This window comes from Lithobates pipiens, unplaced genomic scaffold (assembly GCF_037356315.1).
Source record: "Lithobates pipiens isolate NorthernLeopardFrog02 unplaced genomic scaffold, aLitPip1_a1.2 Scaffold_19, whole genome shotgun sequence".
Classification (NCBI taxonomy): domain Eukaryota; kingdom Metazoa; phylum Chordata; class Amphibia; order Anura; family Ranidae; genus Lithobates; species Lithobates pipiens.
Window position 1 is genome coordinate 291,288,906 of NW_027507764.1, and position 16,466 is coordinate 291,305,371.

The 16,466-nt window shown below is 42.3% G+C and overlaps 1 protein-coding gene across 1 annotated transcript in view; it reads left to right on the forward strand.

The window, feature by feature from the left end:
- ELP2 (elongator acetyltransferase complex subunit 2) overlaps nt 1–16,466 on the forward strand; it is a 373,658-nt gene that overhangs the window by 318,069 nt on the left and 39,123 nt on the right. The window contains exons 17-18 of the mRNA XM_077492004.1: nt 6,504–6,576; nt 6,827–7,019. Coding sequence (XP_077348130.1) covers nt 6,504–6,576; nt 6,827–7,019 — 266 coding nt within the window. The remainder of the gene's footprint in view (nt 1–6,503; nt 6,577–6,826; nt 7,020–16,466) is intronic.

The window sequence follows — 16,466 nt, forward strand, 5'->3', positions numbered from 1 at the left end:
GAGTTGGTAGAAGCACCAGAGGGCGGTGAGGGGTGGGGGGGCGTCTATGGCTGGGTATTGCAGGGTATCACCGAGTATGGCTGGGTATCTCCGAGTATGGCTGGGTATGGCAATTTATGGCGGGGTATTGGCGGGGCACTGCAGAGTATTGGCGGGGCACTGCAGAGTATTGGCGGGGCACTGCAGAGTATTGGCGGGGCACTGCAGAGTATTGGCGGGGCACTGCAGAGTATTGGCGGGGCACTGTAGAGTATTGGCAGGGAATTGAGGGGTTAAATTAGGTGAGCAGCAATGTGGGCAGTGCAGATGCAGCCCACAGCGCTGCTAACACCGATCTCTTTCCCCTCCGCTGTACCGATCGGTACAGAGAGGGGGAGGGAGGAACCGGCATCATAACATGACGCCGGTTTGTTTACAAGTGATCACTCCGTCATTTGATCACAGATGGTCTCGTGTGCGCGCCCCAGGGGGCGCTCGAGAGCAGAATTCTTAATTAATTCTTAATTAACGGCCTCTCAGAGTTAAACAACCGCCCTGAAGCCGTTAATCGGCAATGGGCGGTTGTTAAGTGGTTAATGCAAGTTAGTGAAAAACACAAGCTAATCTAGTGTATGTCATAGTGGATGTTTTATTTATGGCTAAGTTGATTCTACAGCTAGACAATATAGGTCTTTACCTAATAACATACAGCAGCTAAATGCTGATATATGTTTGAGTGTAAGGCATTGTTGCGGTTTGCTTTGTATTAACCACTTAAGGACCGAGCCTCTTTTGGAGATTTGTTGTCTTTTTTTTTTTTTTGGCTAGAAAATTACTTAGAACTCTCAAACACTATACATTTTTTTTTCTAACACCCTAGAGAATAAAATGGGGGTCATTGCAATACTTTCTGTCACATCGTATTTGCGCAGCGGTCTTACAAGCGCACACTTCTATTTATTTTACCTTTTTATTTTTACACTGTTCTTTAAAAAAAAAAATGGTGTCACTTTTATTCCTATTACAAGGAATGTAAACATCCCTTGTAATAAAAAAAAAGGATGACAGGACCTCTTAAGTATGAGATCTGGGGTCAAAAAGACCACAGATCTCATATTTACACTAAAGTGCAATTTAAAAAAAAATGTCCCTTTTAAGAGCTATGGGCGGAAGTGAAGAAAAGGATCCAGGCATTGCACCTGTGGTCTGCTGATTGCAGTTCTAATGCCCAGCAGCCTGCAAAGTAAAAAAAAAAATAATAATTGTTTTTTTTTTGTAAAAGGTGAAATTATCCTTATTTTTGTCATTTTTAAACGTGCGCATAACATCATAACATTTACTTGCAAGCTGCTGTTTTTGTATTGCTGACTTTAATAATAGCCAATAGAGGTGGTGATATATCAGCTCCCTGCTTATTGCAAAACTGCATTCTCCATTGTTTTCAGTGCCCCTATTCACTGTACTGCAGTTCTGTCTGAGCCTGAGTGAATGAACACATCCCTGGACACCCTGTTCGATGTGCATGTTTCAGGGGAGGAGCTGGCCCCTGGATGTTCCAGACTTCAGCTATGAAGTCTACCCATCAGTTTATTGATTAAATTATATCAGATCTGCTTTTGGAACAGTAATCAAGCAACTGATCAGCACAACACAGCTAAAGTCGGCACCCTCCAGTGACCAGTATGGAGGAATATGCTTGTCTAAAGGTATGCTGGAGATGTGCTCTTTTACTCAAGGTCTTCATCACTTACGATTGAAACATTTGTGATTTGTGTTTGTTTTTTTTACTTTAGTTTTGTTTGCATTGTAACATTACTAAAATTATAACCCTTTTATAGCAAAGCAAACTTAATTTATGGTGACTGCATCTAGTAGTTCATGTGCATAATCCTTCCTTTGAATAACAACTCAACACATTGTGCAGTCTGATCAGGAAAAAGAAATTGTCTCATGATTCAGTCGGATGAATGGCACTTAATGCATTGCTTACAACTTTTGTTCTGGGTAGAAGTATTATACAAACCACCTTGGCTGTTAGAATCGACAGTTAATGTACAAAGAGATGTTGGGGATCTTTTTTCGAGCTTCAGCCAGTGCAATTTGCAGTAACCACTTGAATTGAAGACAAGTTCGTCAGGTCTTAATGGCACTTATACCTGTCACTGTGGCAGATAACTGATTGGATGGTCATCATTGGGCTGTCCATACTCAGACAAATTTTTCAGAAGATTTCATGAAAATTGAATATTTGTCCATTGTCAGAATGATTATATGTATGTAAAAGAGGAACTTCATTCACCCTTATCTTAAAAATTTCAAAAAATGCTCCCTTAAAAATGTTTGGTAATGACAATCTACAAACAGATACTTATAATTGTAATTGCGTAATTGTAGAATTTCTTTTTGCATACCTTATTTTTCTTTTCCAATGCATTCTTCATTGGCCCCTTTCACACTGTGGCGTCGGCACCATCGACTGTAAAGTGGCGTCGTTCTTGCAGCAGTTTTTGAGCGTTAGCGGGATACTTTTAACCCCCCCGCTAGCAGGCAAAAAGGGATAAAACGTAAAGCGCTGACGGTTCGGCGACGCTGCCCATTAATTTCAATGGGGAAGAGCAGTGTATACATCGCTCCAAAGATTCTGCTTGCAGGAATTGTTTTAACTTCCTGCCAGCGCATAGCCTCAATGAGACTGCAGGGGAGCCGCTTTACAGGTGCTATTTAGCCCAAAAGCGCGTGAAAAACACCTCAGTGTGAAAGGGATCTTACAGTGGCCATTTTCCCAGAGGGCGGAAGAATCCGTCTCCCTTCTACTTCCTGGAATTCTGGGTTTGGCTCCTGGATCATGTGGTAGTGCACATCAGTATGGGGGAAAATGCATTTCCCCAAAGGTCTTGCAAGATTTTACAGATGAGATTTTCCAGATCCTTTGAGTCTCTGTAGCTTCAAGGTGGGCTATGGGAGTCACTTGTACTAGTTTTGGGAGTTGATGTTGGTGGGACCTAGGGTTACTGTGGGTGTTTCTGGGCCTTCGTGTGGGTGGTAAAAAAGTGTAAATGTGTCATACCTCCTCCTGTGTCATTCCTGGCATGCCAAATTATAATGGCTTACTGCAAGACTACAAAGGAACGGGAATGGGAGGTTATTATGAAGATGTTTTCTTAATGTGTAAATTAATGGCTTCACAGAGAGCAGGGCTATGGGAGGGCAGGATCTGAGGGGTGGGACTCTCCCTGTTCATACTGGTCCGCATATATAACTGGGTAGGATTGAATTCAGATTGTGATGCTTTCCCTCCTGCCCAGCAGCAGCACAGCCAGCTTTTAGAACAGGTTGTGAATGAAGGTGTTCTTTTTTGAATAATGCTATCATCTGTGAGGCAGGGCTTGGGAGATTTGGACTTTTCCTGTAGATGTGACTGGGTGGGATGGAATGCTAATTAGGATGTATTCAATTCCACTCACCATCAGAGTATGAAAGGCTACAAAGGGGAGGGTTACAGACTCTAGCTGCTGCAGAAAGTGACTGTGGAAAGGACAGCAGGATTTACAGAGTGTCACAAGATACAAAGCCACAACTAAACCCAGAATATCAAGGGATATGCAGACAACTTTGCAACATGGTACAGGGGTATGATCTATGCTGGGATTGATCATTCCACTTAGTTCTAGTAAAATGAAAGTTGGAATTCAGCTTTAATGACTTACAGCTGTGCCATGTACAGTTTTGGGATGATGATTAACAGTTCCATCAGTAGTAAATACTTTTTAAAATTGTAATTGCCTGTTGCACAGAATAATTAATAATATTTCTTTAAAATAAAATAAAAAATCTGTTAGTTTTCAGTGAACATTTGCATTCTCAATTCTGAAAATTCAGCTTTAGCAGTTCAAAACTAAAATATTTGGAAAAACATGGCAGGCATACTTAGGATTCTGATTGTTATGACAGTTTACAAGTAAATATCTGATTCATGCTGGAATCCCTTATGTAATTTGAAATGACTGTTCTTTGCAGTACAAGAGTTGGCTGTAACCGTTCGTTGACAGGCAAGTAGTTTTAGCTCTCAGAGTAGAAGTGGTGTGGTTAGTTAACCACTTGCCGACCAGCTCCTGTACATATACGGCGGCAGGTTGGCTCTCCTGCACAAATCGCCATATATTTATGGTGGCTTCTTTTAAGAGCCATAGCAGGCGCGAGCCCACTGCATGCTGGAGGGGAACCGATGCTTGTGGCCAGCCGGCGCGATCCAACAGGGATTTGTGTTTATAAACACACAAATCCTTGTTCTGACAGGGAAGTAGAGACAGATCTGCTGTTTGCAGTAATTGTGAACAGTGATATGTCTCCTCACCCAGTCAGTCCAATTCCCCCACAGTTAGAAACACTAACTAGGGAACACATGTAACCGCTTGATCACCCCCTAGTGTTAACCCCTTCCCTGCCAGTGACATTTACACAGTAATCATTGCATTTTTATAGCACCGATCGCCGTATAGACGTCAATGGTCCCAAAAATGTCTGATCAGTCCGCCGCAATGTTGCAGTCCCGCTAAAAATCGCAGATCACCCCGTGCCATAAATCCATCCCCTATTTTGTAGACACTATAACTTAAGCGCAAAACAATGAATATACGCTTATTGCGATTTTTTTTTTTTTACCAAAAATATGTAGAATACATATTGGACCAAACTGATGAAGACATCTGTTTTTTAAAATGTTTTTTGGGATATTTATTATAGCAAAATGTAAGAAATATATTGTTTTTTGTTTTTCAAAATTGTCGCTCTTCTTTTGTTTATAGCGCAAAAAATAAAAACCGCAGAGATGAGATGAAATGTCACTAAAAGAAAGCTCTATTTGTGGGAAAAAGGACGTCAATTTTATTTGGGTACAATGTCACACGACCATGCAATTGTCAGTTAAAGCGATGCAGATCCTTCCGGGCTGAAGTGGCTGAGGCTGTCTCTTGTAAAGCTGACCATACCCAAAGGAATACCAAATGCTGTTGGAGATGTGAGCAAGTGGGGCACTGTACCCGTGCCTAAGCCAAAACGCATGCAAAGTTGCCCAGAATTGCCGGAAATGGACCTGTTCATGTTGCCATGACTCATGTTGCAGTGACTTTAAAAAAGGTTCCTGCACTACTTTTTGCCGTTTTCATTGCAACTTGCATAGACTTCTGTTGTATGAAGTCACAAGTGCTATGAAATCAGCAGTGAAAATTGCACTGATATTCAGCTTTGAAGTCATACTAAAGTAGCGTGATTTTAAAGTCGCACTGGTGTAAACGTGGGGCTTAATGCCTTTATCCAATGTTTCCTGTGGCTCATGACCAGGCTGCAGGAGGGGGCAATGCTTGCCCTGGGAACACTGCTGACCAAGGTACAAGCCATTGTAATAATCGCTATGTAACCAACTTCAGCCCTGGAAGAATTTACTCCCTTCCTGACCAAGCCCTTTTTTCCAATATGGCCCTGCATTGCTTTAACTGACAATTGTGCGGTCATGAGACACTGTACCCAAACAATAATTTGCCATACTTTTTTTCCCACAAATAGAGCTTTCTTTTGGTGGTATTTGATCACCTCTGCATTTTTATTTTTTTTCACTATAAACAAAAAAAGAGCGACAATTTTGAAAAACAATATTTTTTACTTTTTGCTATAATAAATATCCCCCCAAAAATATATTAAAAAAACGAATTTCTTACTCAGTTTAGGCTGATATGTATTTTTCTACATATTTTTGTAAAAAAAAATTGCAATAATCGTATATTGTTCAGTTTGCGCCAAAGTTATTGCATCTACAAATTAGAGGATAGATTTATGGTATTTTTATTATAAAAAAAATAATATATATAAAATATATTAAAAAACATTTTTCTTAGTAATGGCGGCGCTCTGCGATTTTTATCATGACTGTGACATTGCGGCAGACAGATTAGACACTTTTGACACTATTTTCGGGCCATTGACCTTTATACAGCGATCAGTGCTATACAAATGTATTGATTACTGTGTAAACGTCACTGGCAAGGAAGGGGTTAAACACTAGGGGGCAATAAAAGGGTTACGTGTGTTCCCTCAGCATGTTCTTACTGTAGGGGGATGGGCTACCTAGAACATTACCGAGATCACTGCTCCCGTTCTCTGTCATGTTGCTAGGCAGAACAGGGAAATGCCTTGTTTACATAGGAATCTCCTCGTTCTGCTGATCCGTGTCGCGATCGTTGGCCACCGGTGGACATCGATTTCGTGGGCACGTTTCTGTGTCTGCTAGCGGCCAATGATGGAGTGACATACTGGTACATTGTTTTGTGCACCCGTGCCACCTTGCCGACGTATATCGGCATCAGCCGGTCAGCAAGTGGTTAATAAAATGGGGCATGAGGTGCTGATGGTCATAAATGCCATTCATTTTGTGCTTTTTTTTTTCTTCTAAGTGCCAAAGTCTAAAGTAAATGTTTTTGAATTTTTATTTTTTTTTTTCAATTTATTTACCTCTACTGTTTTATTTTTAGATATGGGCATGGATATGAAATCTTCTCAGTGGCTTCCAACAGTGCTGGAACAATTGTTGCTTCTGCTTGTAAGGTAATAGTGGCAGTGTTGGGGAAAAATATATATATATATATATATATATATATATATATATATGTAGTTAACCCCATGTGGGTATACAAGCTCAGTATGGTGCAGCTGGAATCTCTATATTGAAAATACAGTATCTTTCATCATTTTTTTAGTGCATATGTTTGGTAAAAAAAAAAAAAACCTTGCTGTATCTTTGCGTCAGGTTTGTTATTGGTTGACCCAATTTTGCAATTTTTTTCCCCCTGTTTAGGCTTCCAAAAGAGAACACGCAGCAATTATTTTGTGGAGTACCACAAGCTGGAAACAGATACAGAGCTTGTCGTTTCACAACCTGACTGTTACTCAGATGGCATTTTCTCCTGATGACAAATTCCTATTAGCAGTTTCCAGAGATAGAAACTGGTCCCTGTGGAGGAAGCAGGAGGGAATTCCAATGCTGTCAGGTGAGTAGCAGATGTGTGCTTGTATGTATTCTGTTAATTGGATGTCTCGCCAGGAAAATAAGGTAAATCGTTTAAATTTCAGATACACGTTTATTAACTGTGTTTTGACAGTTGCATAAATAGATTTTTTTTTTTTAATATAGAGAACTCCTAAGGTGTGATTTTATTGAAATGGGCTTAACCATGAACAAAAAAAAAACATTTTAAAAATTTTTAATTTTTGATTCCTATGTTTTGAGATCACAAAAGCTGATAATCTGTTAGGTGGGTTCTGTATTATGATAGAAAACATGTGGGTATCATTTTTTTTAAAGTGTTAGAAGTTGGAGAAGTAGGTATTGATCACTGCAGCCAGTCCTTCACTGAACAAATGAGGAGAAGATTCTGATATATTTATTTTAATATTAAAGAGTGATTTGTTTTCCAGGTCATGTTTTTTGCCATGTTACTTAGGAACAGTTCTTGCTCCCTGGGTCATATTTGCAGCGCTGTAGAGACCTTTTGTTAGTTTTGGTGTAACTCAAATCTAGATTACATTTAGAAATGAAAGTCTTTAAAATGGGTAAAGCTGGGAAAAACATGGCAGTTGAACATGCCTGTACACTATGAACAACTGTTCCCACTCCTCCTAAAAAGGTTATTTCATAAAATATACACACTAAGACCCCTTTCACACTGGGGACCTTTGCAGGCACTATAATGCTAAAAATAGCACCTGCAAAGCCCCCTGCAAGAGCCGCTGCTGTCTCTCCAATGTAAAAGCCCTGAGGACGTTCACACTGGAGCGGTGCACTGGCAGGGCGGTAAAAAAAGTTGTGCTAGCAGCATCTTTGGAGCAGTGAAGGAGCGATGTATACACCGCTAATGCCCATTGAAATCAATGGGGCAGCGAGGTTATGCCGCCGGCATAGCACTGCTGCAGCAGCATTTGCCGTGGTTTTAACCCTTTCTTGGCTGCTAGCAGGGGGATAAAAATATGCACCGCTAGCGGCCGAATAGCGGACAAAATTGACTGTAAAGCGTCGCTAAAAATAGCGTTTTACCGCCGACGCACTCACCTCCCCAGTGTGAAAGTAGCCTTATGGACATATTTAGAAAGTGAGGAATGCAGGCCATTCACATAAAAGTAAACTAAGAATCAAATCCGTGGCAAGTTCAGTCATTGGTGCATTCCAGTGCTGGTGCGTTAGGGTGTCATTCACCAACACACCCAGTGATGTGAATGGGTCCTTACAGGTGATAAATCATTCTCTGTAATTACAAACACATGTACCTGTAGTACATATTTGGTGAATGTTACATTCATTGCTTCAGCAATATGTCCTTAGATGATCTAAGCATCCCTTGCTTGTATGTGGACCAGAATGTCCCTGAAAAAAGCAAGGGTAATCTGAAAAATTGAACACCATCAATCACTGCTTCCTCTTGGAGCATTCAAGTGGGGTAAGAGGTTGTCTTTACAAAAATATCTGAAGCAACTTTGTGGTTGCGTCAAAAATGCTAAATTGTCATTAGTGGTTGCGTGTGCTTTAGTCAGCATGGATTCACAAATGACTAAAAATGTCAAAAGATGTTTCTCTTTTATGAGGAAGTATCAAAAACTAAAACAAAGGAGTTGCTGTGGATATAGTATACTTGGTCTTTGCAACAGCGTGTGCCACAGTTCTCCACAGACCACTTATGTGCAAATTAAGGCTTAAACGTTTAGAAAATGTAGCCTGTAAATGGATAGAAAGGTGTCTCAAAGACCACATTCAGAGAATAGTGATTAATAATGCCTGCTCTGGATGGTTTAAGGTTAGTAGTGGTGTATCCCAAGGGTCATTGTTGGGGACCCCCTCTTTTTAGCCTATTTCTAAACCATATTACATTTGGATTAAAAGTACCATTTCAGTGTTTGCAGATGACAAGTAGACCTCAATTCACAGGTTGATTGAACAGATTTGTGGCAAATTATATTTAATGTTAAAAAATGTAAACTTATGCACCTGGGGGCTAAGAGTATGCATGCATGTTACAATGTTACATGCTTTGCTTAGTGCTCTAGTAACCCCAAAGCCTAGGTGATCTCATACGCAAAAGTGGCGTTAGGCACTGAAGTGTCCCCCTCTTGCCTCTCGCCCTTTTCTTTTGGCCTATGAGAGCGCTTATCACACTTACGCACTAAAGCTGCATTCACACCTGAGCGTTTTCATCTCATAAAACTCCCAGTAAACTAAATCACGTTAATTTCAATGGTACCTATTTAACATCTGAGCGTTTTGTCACCTGAAGTAAAACGCCTGGAAAATGCCTTAAGCTCAAAAAAGAACATGGGCTTCTTTGGGCAGCTTACAGGCGTTTTTCTGCTTTTTACATTAGTGACCTGTACAACATCACATTGTGGCAAAATTGCCATAAAAACACGACTTTGAAACGCTCAGGTGTGAATGCAGCCTTATAGGAAGGTTGTAATATGTATGAAAGGAGATGTGAATATTTTTTTACCATAATAAACCAGTAATAAAATAGGGGGTCACCAAAAGAGTCAACATCTGGTGAAGAAAAGCAGACTTAGCCCCTGTATGTCTTTCAGCATAGGCTTTGTTTCAGTATGCATGTGTGAACACATTTATTCCTCTCCCCCAATATGGTTTTCAGAAAATGGTATAATACCAGTTTAATTGAAATTTACTGGGCCATAGGGCAGAATTGTTAGGCTGGCCATAGTTGGTAGGATGGTGGGGAAAATTTAGTGAATATTCATATAATATCCAACAGGGAGCGCATAGTAGTATTTTAACCACTTGCTGACCGCCGCACGCCAATTTACATTGGTAGAATGGCACGGGCCAGCAAAACAGAGTACCCGTACGTCCCTTTGAATTTTCCGCCTAGCGGGCGCATGCCCAGGGGTCCCGCAAGTGCAATGTTCGCCGGCAACCCGCGATTGTGGCGAGGAGAGGCAGAATGGGGAGATGTCTACGTAAACTAGGCATTTCCCCGTTCTGCCTAGCAACATGACAGGGATCTACTGCTCCCTTTCATCGGGAGCAATGATCTCTGTCATGTTGTAGTGAGCCCATCCCCCCTCCAGTTAGAACACATCCAGGAAAAAGACAACATCTTGATCAGTAATCATTGGCTATTTGTAGCTCTGATCACTTTATAAATGTCAATGGTCCCAAATTGGTGTCAAAAGTGTTCATCTGTCTGCCATAATGTCGCTGTCCCAATAAAAAAAAACGTAGATCGCCACGATTACTAGTAAATAAATTAATAATAAAATGTCTTAAATCTATCCCCTATTTTGTAGACGCTATAACTTTTGCTCAAAACCAATCAATATACATTCATTGCGATTTATTTATTTTTTAAACCAAAACTATGTAGAAGAATGCATATCGGCTTAAACTGTGGAATAAATTAGTTTTTTTAGATATTTTTGGGGGATATTTATTATAGGAAAAAGTAAAAAATATTGCTTTCTTTTCAAAATTGTTGGCCTTTTTTTGTTTATAGCGCAAAAAATCAAAAACGCAGAGGTAATCAAATACCACCAAAAGATGTTTTGTGGGGAAAAAAGGATGTTTATTTTGTTTGGGTACAATGTTGCACGACCGGGAAATTGTCAGCTAAATGCGATGCAGTGCCTAATCGCAAAAATTGCTCTGGTCAGGAAGGGGGTAAATCCTTCAGGGACTGAAGTGGTTAAGGACAAAAGCAATCAATGGAACTTGTAGTTTTAAAATAATTTTTCCAGCTCAATTTTTAATTTTTTTTTATAAAACCAAATATTGAAACGGAATAGATACATCCTGCAAACTGATCACCATCTGCCAAATTTCATCAGATGCTACGTCTTCTCTATTGTTTCTCCTGATGGTGATGGGTCGTCACTCATGCTGTTTAAAGCTAAATGCAGAGATCACACTGCCTAGAACTGATCTCATTACTTTACAATATGCTATTGAATAAAGTCAACAAAACTATGTGAAGAGGTGGGAAATGGACCTTGGGACCGAATTGGGACATGTTGAATGGTCTCGGATATGAAACACAGGCAAGTCTTGTTCTCAGCTTCAGCTGTAGAAATCAATTGCAAAGTACTGATACTCTGGTACTTAGTACTTTTCCCACGTAGTTCCCAATCACTCCCCAAATTGCTTGCTTGGCTGCCCAGAACCAGGCACATTTTACTACACATCGTGGACTTTTCCACTTGTACAGGTTTTGTATACACAGGTCTACCAACTGCTTTTGCTTTCTGAATAATTTTGCTTCACAAAAACCGCTACAAGTAAACTTTTCAAACTGGGATATTACTATTCACCAGTTCACACTCTTCCAGATAGCCATGCTTTTGGCTATGGTATCTCTCCAACCATACTGCAATGGAACCTGATTAATGTAAACCTTGGCGGCAAAATTTTAGGGATCTATGACCAAATTTACAAAACCAGTAAACCCTAGATCATGTTGACTAGTGCCTTTTCAACCTCTAGTACTACTACCACAACCATCATTCAGGGGACTGGATAGTCCCACACTCTGGTTACTCTCCCCTAACACCCCTCTCTCCTGAACTGATCTTCCATTTATTGGGAGTGTAATTTTGTTTTTTGAGGGAATTGCAAGAAGCTTCCATTAAATCCTTTTACTACTTGATAATACAGTGTAACACGGGGGACCATTTGCTCTAGTTGTAGATGCATTTTTAAGTGATTCACGTCAGTCAGCACTTCAGTTTTAGGGCAATTTTTATTAAAAGGCAAAAAGGAACGTCCATAACATTGTACAGGTTTCCCACACAGGGTTCTTCTCCAGTCAATACACAAATGTATTGACTGGAGAAAATGCTAGCCCACCTGGCTCTTAAGCTCTCACTCAGTTTTAGTTGCAGTACCTCTGTTCTTTATGCTGGTCCCCCAGACCATAGGTTCTTCAAAACCAACAGATTCACTCTGGCCTTAGTCCTCTGCCCTTATCTGTCTCTTGCAAACATATAGGCCACCTGCAGCCTCTCTGACTCCTTGAGAGAATTGGAGTCCCCCTGACTCCCATGCACATAACTCCTGTCAGGTGAAGCAGTCTCCAACTGTGAGCCCTGAGGTATTACTATAAAGAGCTGTGTGCACCTGAGCACACACCCTGTTGGTCCTTCACAAAACCTGGACACAAGGTAGGAGTTTCATTCCCACCCAAGACACTGGAATCTCCAAACTACAAAACCCCCTCCGGGTATACCAAAACCTGAAGAAATCTGCAAAAGCAGTTTTCTCCACTCCACCACTACACTCCTGCACTGAGCCAATATGCACACTCTGTGTCCTTTAAATTACCACATTCCCAGTGAAGCTTCTCTTCCTGCTGCTTCGACCCAGTAGGGGGAGGAACACACAAGACCGAATTCTTGATTGGGGCACCTCTGCTCCAGCTGTCAGCTGTGTAGGCTCAATCTTTTTTCCGAGTTAGTTTCCAGCCACACCCTAACCTGAATCCTAATGGGGTCCTACAGGTATGCATCCTCAGCTTTCTCCCTCTATCCTTGGGGTTCCTGAGCTCACATTTTTCTGGGGGCCCTCTGCCTTCCCTGCTAGTTCCTGTCAACTCGGTTTACGGGTTCTGCCGGGAACATGCCCTTGACAAGGGTCCACCTATTCTGTCACTGGTATCCATTTTAATGATCACAGTGGATCATTTAGGTTCACCAACTATTTCTCAAATCACCTTTCAGGACAACCCCGGAGAGAGTTGGCGCCACCTTCTTCTCAGGAAACACATGCCATCTTTTAAAAACTCCTCTTCCACCATGGCTTCAGTTATTGTGTTTACTCCATGGTGGAGCATTGGTGGTTCAGTGGTAGAATTCTCGCCTGCCATGCAGGAGGCCTGGGTTAGATTCCCAGCCAGTCTCTTGCTGTCCTGGGCGGAGCAGAACACGGCTTCGTTATCAGCAGTTCACCTGAAAGGCTCACAGAATCTGTTGGCAGATCTTCTAAGCAGGCGGAAGCTGATAGAAGTGGAAACTGATAGAAGCGGAGTGGAGTCTGAATCAGGAAGTCTTCCTAATGATTTCCAAGGCTTGGGGACATTTGCAAATAGACCTATTTGCCAGTCAACAAAATTCAAAAGTAAGCCCATTCTTTTATCTTCACCAAGGGGACGAAATCTGATCCTAATCACTCCTTTTTGGCCAAAAAGACCTTGGTTCGCGGTGCTACTAAATCTGGCCACGGAACCCCTGTGGAAATTACCATCCAGGAAGGATCTGCTATCCCAGGGGGCAGTAAATCATCCGGAAGTGGAGTTTCTGCAGTTAACAGCTTGGTTTCTGAGGAAGACCTCTGGAAATCAAAGGGACTTTCAGATAAGGTAGTAAAGACACTGCTATCTAGCAGAAAAGAAGTCACGCAGGCAATATATATGAAAGTCTGGAAAAATGTAATTCCTGGTGTGCGTCCAAGGGCCTCCAAGTCAGGAGTTTGGTGTCCGTTCTTGAATTTCTCCATGAGGAAATGGAGAAGGGTCTGGCAGCCAGCACCCTGAAGACTCAGGTGGTGGCTTTATCAGTTTTCTTTGAAAAGACGTTATCAAAAGAAACTTTAATTTCTAGATTTTTTAGGGCTCTCACTCGAAGTAAGCCAGTAGCCCTTAAAGACTTTCCCAGTTGGGATTTGTCTACCATTTTGCAGGGTCTGTTGGGAGCTCTGTTTGAACCCTTACTTGAAGCTTCACTACAGAATCTGGTTCTCAAAGAATTTAACTGGTGGCCATCACCTCTGCGAGAAAAATCTGTGAGTTACAAGCTTTGGTGGTTACAGAACCTTTCTTAACCACTTGCCGACCGCCGCACGATGATGTACGTCGACAGAATGGCACGGGCAGGCATATGGGCATACATGTACGTCCCTGCCTTCCCGCGGGTGGGGGGCCCGATCGGTGCCAGCGGTGGTCGGATTCCGTGCAGGAGCGATCCGGGATGAGGGGGCGGCCATTCATTCATGGCCACCCCCTCGTGATCGCTCCTGACGAATGGAATTGCAGCATGACATCACTTCCTCTCCTGTAATGTAAACACAGGCAGAGGAAGTGATGTAATCTCTCCTCCGTGTCGGTATTTTTCGTTCCGGCACCGAGGAGAGAGGATCGGTGAGTTGCACAAACACTACACTATACAGTAGAACACGCCAGGCACACTTTCACCCCCCCAATCACCCCTGCACCCCCAGTCACAGTGACACCAATTGCATTTTTTTTTTTTTTTTATTATTGCATTGGTGTCATTTGTGACTGCAATAACTGTTAGGGCAGTTAGGGTTAGCCCCCTTTAGCTGTAGGGTACCCCCCTAACCCCCCCAATAAAGGTTTAACCCCGTGATCTACCCCCGTCGCCAGTGTCACTAAGGCTGGGTTCACATTGCAGCGGTTTATGAGAACGGATGTGATTCGCACCGCACTGCAGTTCAAATCACATCCGATCTCTGTGCGATGCGAGTTCAGCCATACAGATAGTATGGCTGAATTCGCATCGCACCCGCCGCAAACTCGCACGGGACCCTTTTTTTGGTCCGCAGCAGAATCGGATCGCATGGGTGGTCACACCATGCGATCCGATTCCTGTCCGAGTTTGCAGATCGCACTGCGATATGCGAACTGATCTGGGGGTGTCATTAACATTTCACTGACACTCCCTGCAGTTCGCATAGGGCAGTGTGAACTGCCGCCGGTTAGCATGCGATGCGGGAACCTGCCGCGGATTCGCGGCGTTCCCGCATCGCTCCAGTATGAACCAAGCCTAATAAGCGATTGTTTTTCTGATCGCTGTATTAGTGTCACAGGTGACGCTAGTTAGGCAGGTAGGTATTTAGGTTCGCCGTAGCTTTTTATAGCGCCAGGGACCCCCATATACTACCGCATAAAGCCCCCTGATTGCCCCCTAGTTAACCCTTTCACCAGTGATCACCCTATAACTGTTACAGGTGACGCTGGTTGATTAGTTATTTTTTTACAGTTTCAGGGCACCCGCCATTTATTACCTAATAAAGGTTTAACCCCCTGATCACCCGGCGGGTGATATAAGTTTGAGGGTCAGATAAGGTCTGCGTCGCCCCAGGCAGCGTCAGGTTAGTGCCAGTACCGCTAACACCCACGCGCAAAGCATACACCTCCCTTAGTAATATAGTATCTGATCAGATCTATATTAGCGTCGCCAGCAATTTAGGTTTCCCAAAACACATTGTTAGCGGGATCAGCCCAGATACCTGCTAGCACCTGCGTTTAGCCCCTCCGCCAAGCCCAGCCCAGCCCACCCAAGTGCAGTATCGATCGATCACTGTCACTTACAAAACACAACACACATAACTGCAGCGTTCGCAGAGTCAGGCCTGATCCCTGCGATTGCTAACAGTTTTTTTTGTAGCGTTTTGATACAGTCGCTGACAGCCTAGGTGCTTTTTTACCTGTGAGTCTCACTAGTGTACCCCTAAATTTAGGGGTGTCTACTTTCCAAAATGGGGTCATTTGGGGGGGGTTTGTGTTATTTTGGCATTTTATGGCCTTCAAAACTGCGATAGGTAGTGTGGAGTGAAATCAAAAATTTACACCCTTAGAAATCCTGAAGGCGGTGCTTGGATTTCGGGGCCCCGTACGTGGCTAGGCTCCCAAAAAGTCCCACACATGTGGTATTCCCGTACTCAGGAGAAGCAGCAGAATTTATTTTGGTGTGTCATTTCACATATGCCCATGGCATGTGTGAGCAATATATCATTTAGTGACAACTTTGTGAAAAAAATAAATAAATAAATAAAAGTTTGTAATTTTCCCGCAACTTGGGGCAAAATATAAAATATTCCATGGATTCAACATGCCTCTCAGTAAATAGCTTGGGGTGTCTACTTTCTAAAATGGGGTCATTTGTGGGGGTTTTGTGCCATCTTGGCATTTTATGCCCTTCAAAACTGTAATAGGTAGTGAAATCAAAAATTTACACCCTTAGAAATCCTGAAGGCGGTGCTTGGTTTTCGGGGCCCCGTACGTGGCTAGGCTCCCAAAAAGTCCCACACATGTGGTATCCCCATACTCAGGAGAAGCAGCAGAATTTATTTTGGGGTGTCATTTCACATATGCCCATGGCATGTGTGAGCAATATATCATTTAGTGACAACTTTGTGAAAAAAATAAATAAATAAAAGTTTGTAATTTTCCCGCAACTTGTGGCAAAATATAAAATATTCCATGGACTCAACATGCCTCTCAGTAAATAGCTTGGGGTGTCTACTTTCTAAAATGGGGTCATTTGTGGGGGTTTTGTTCCATCTTGGCATTTTATGGCCTTCAAAACTGTAATAGGTAGTGAGGAGTGAAATCAAAAATTTACACCCTTAGAAATCCTGAAGGCGGTGCTTGGATTTCAGGGCCCCGTACGTGGCTAGGCTCCCAAAAAGTCCCACACATGTGGTATCCCCG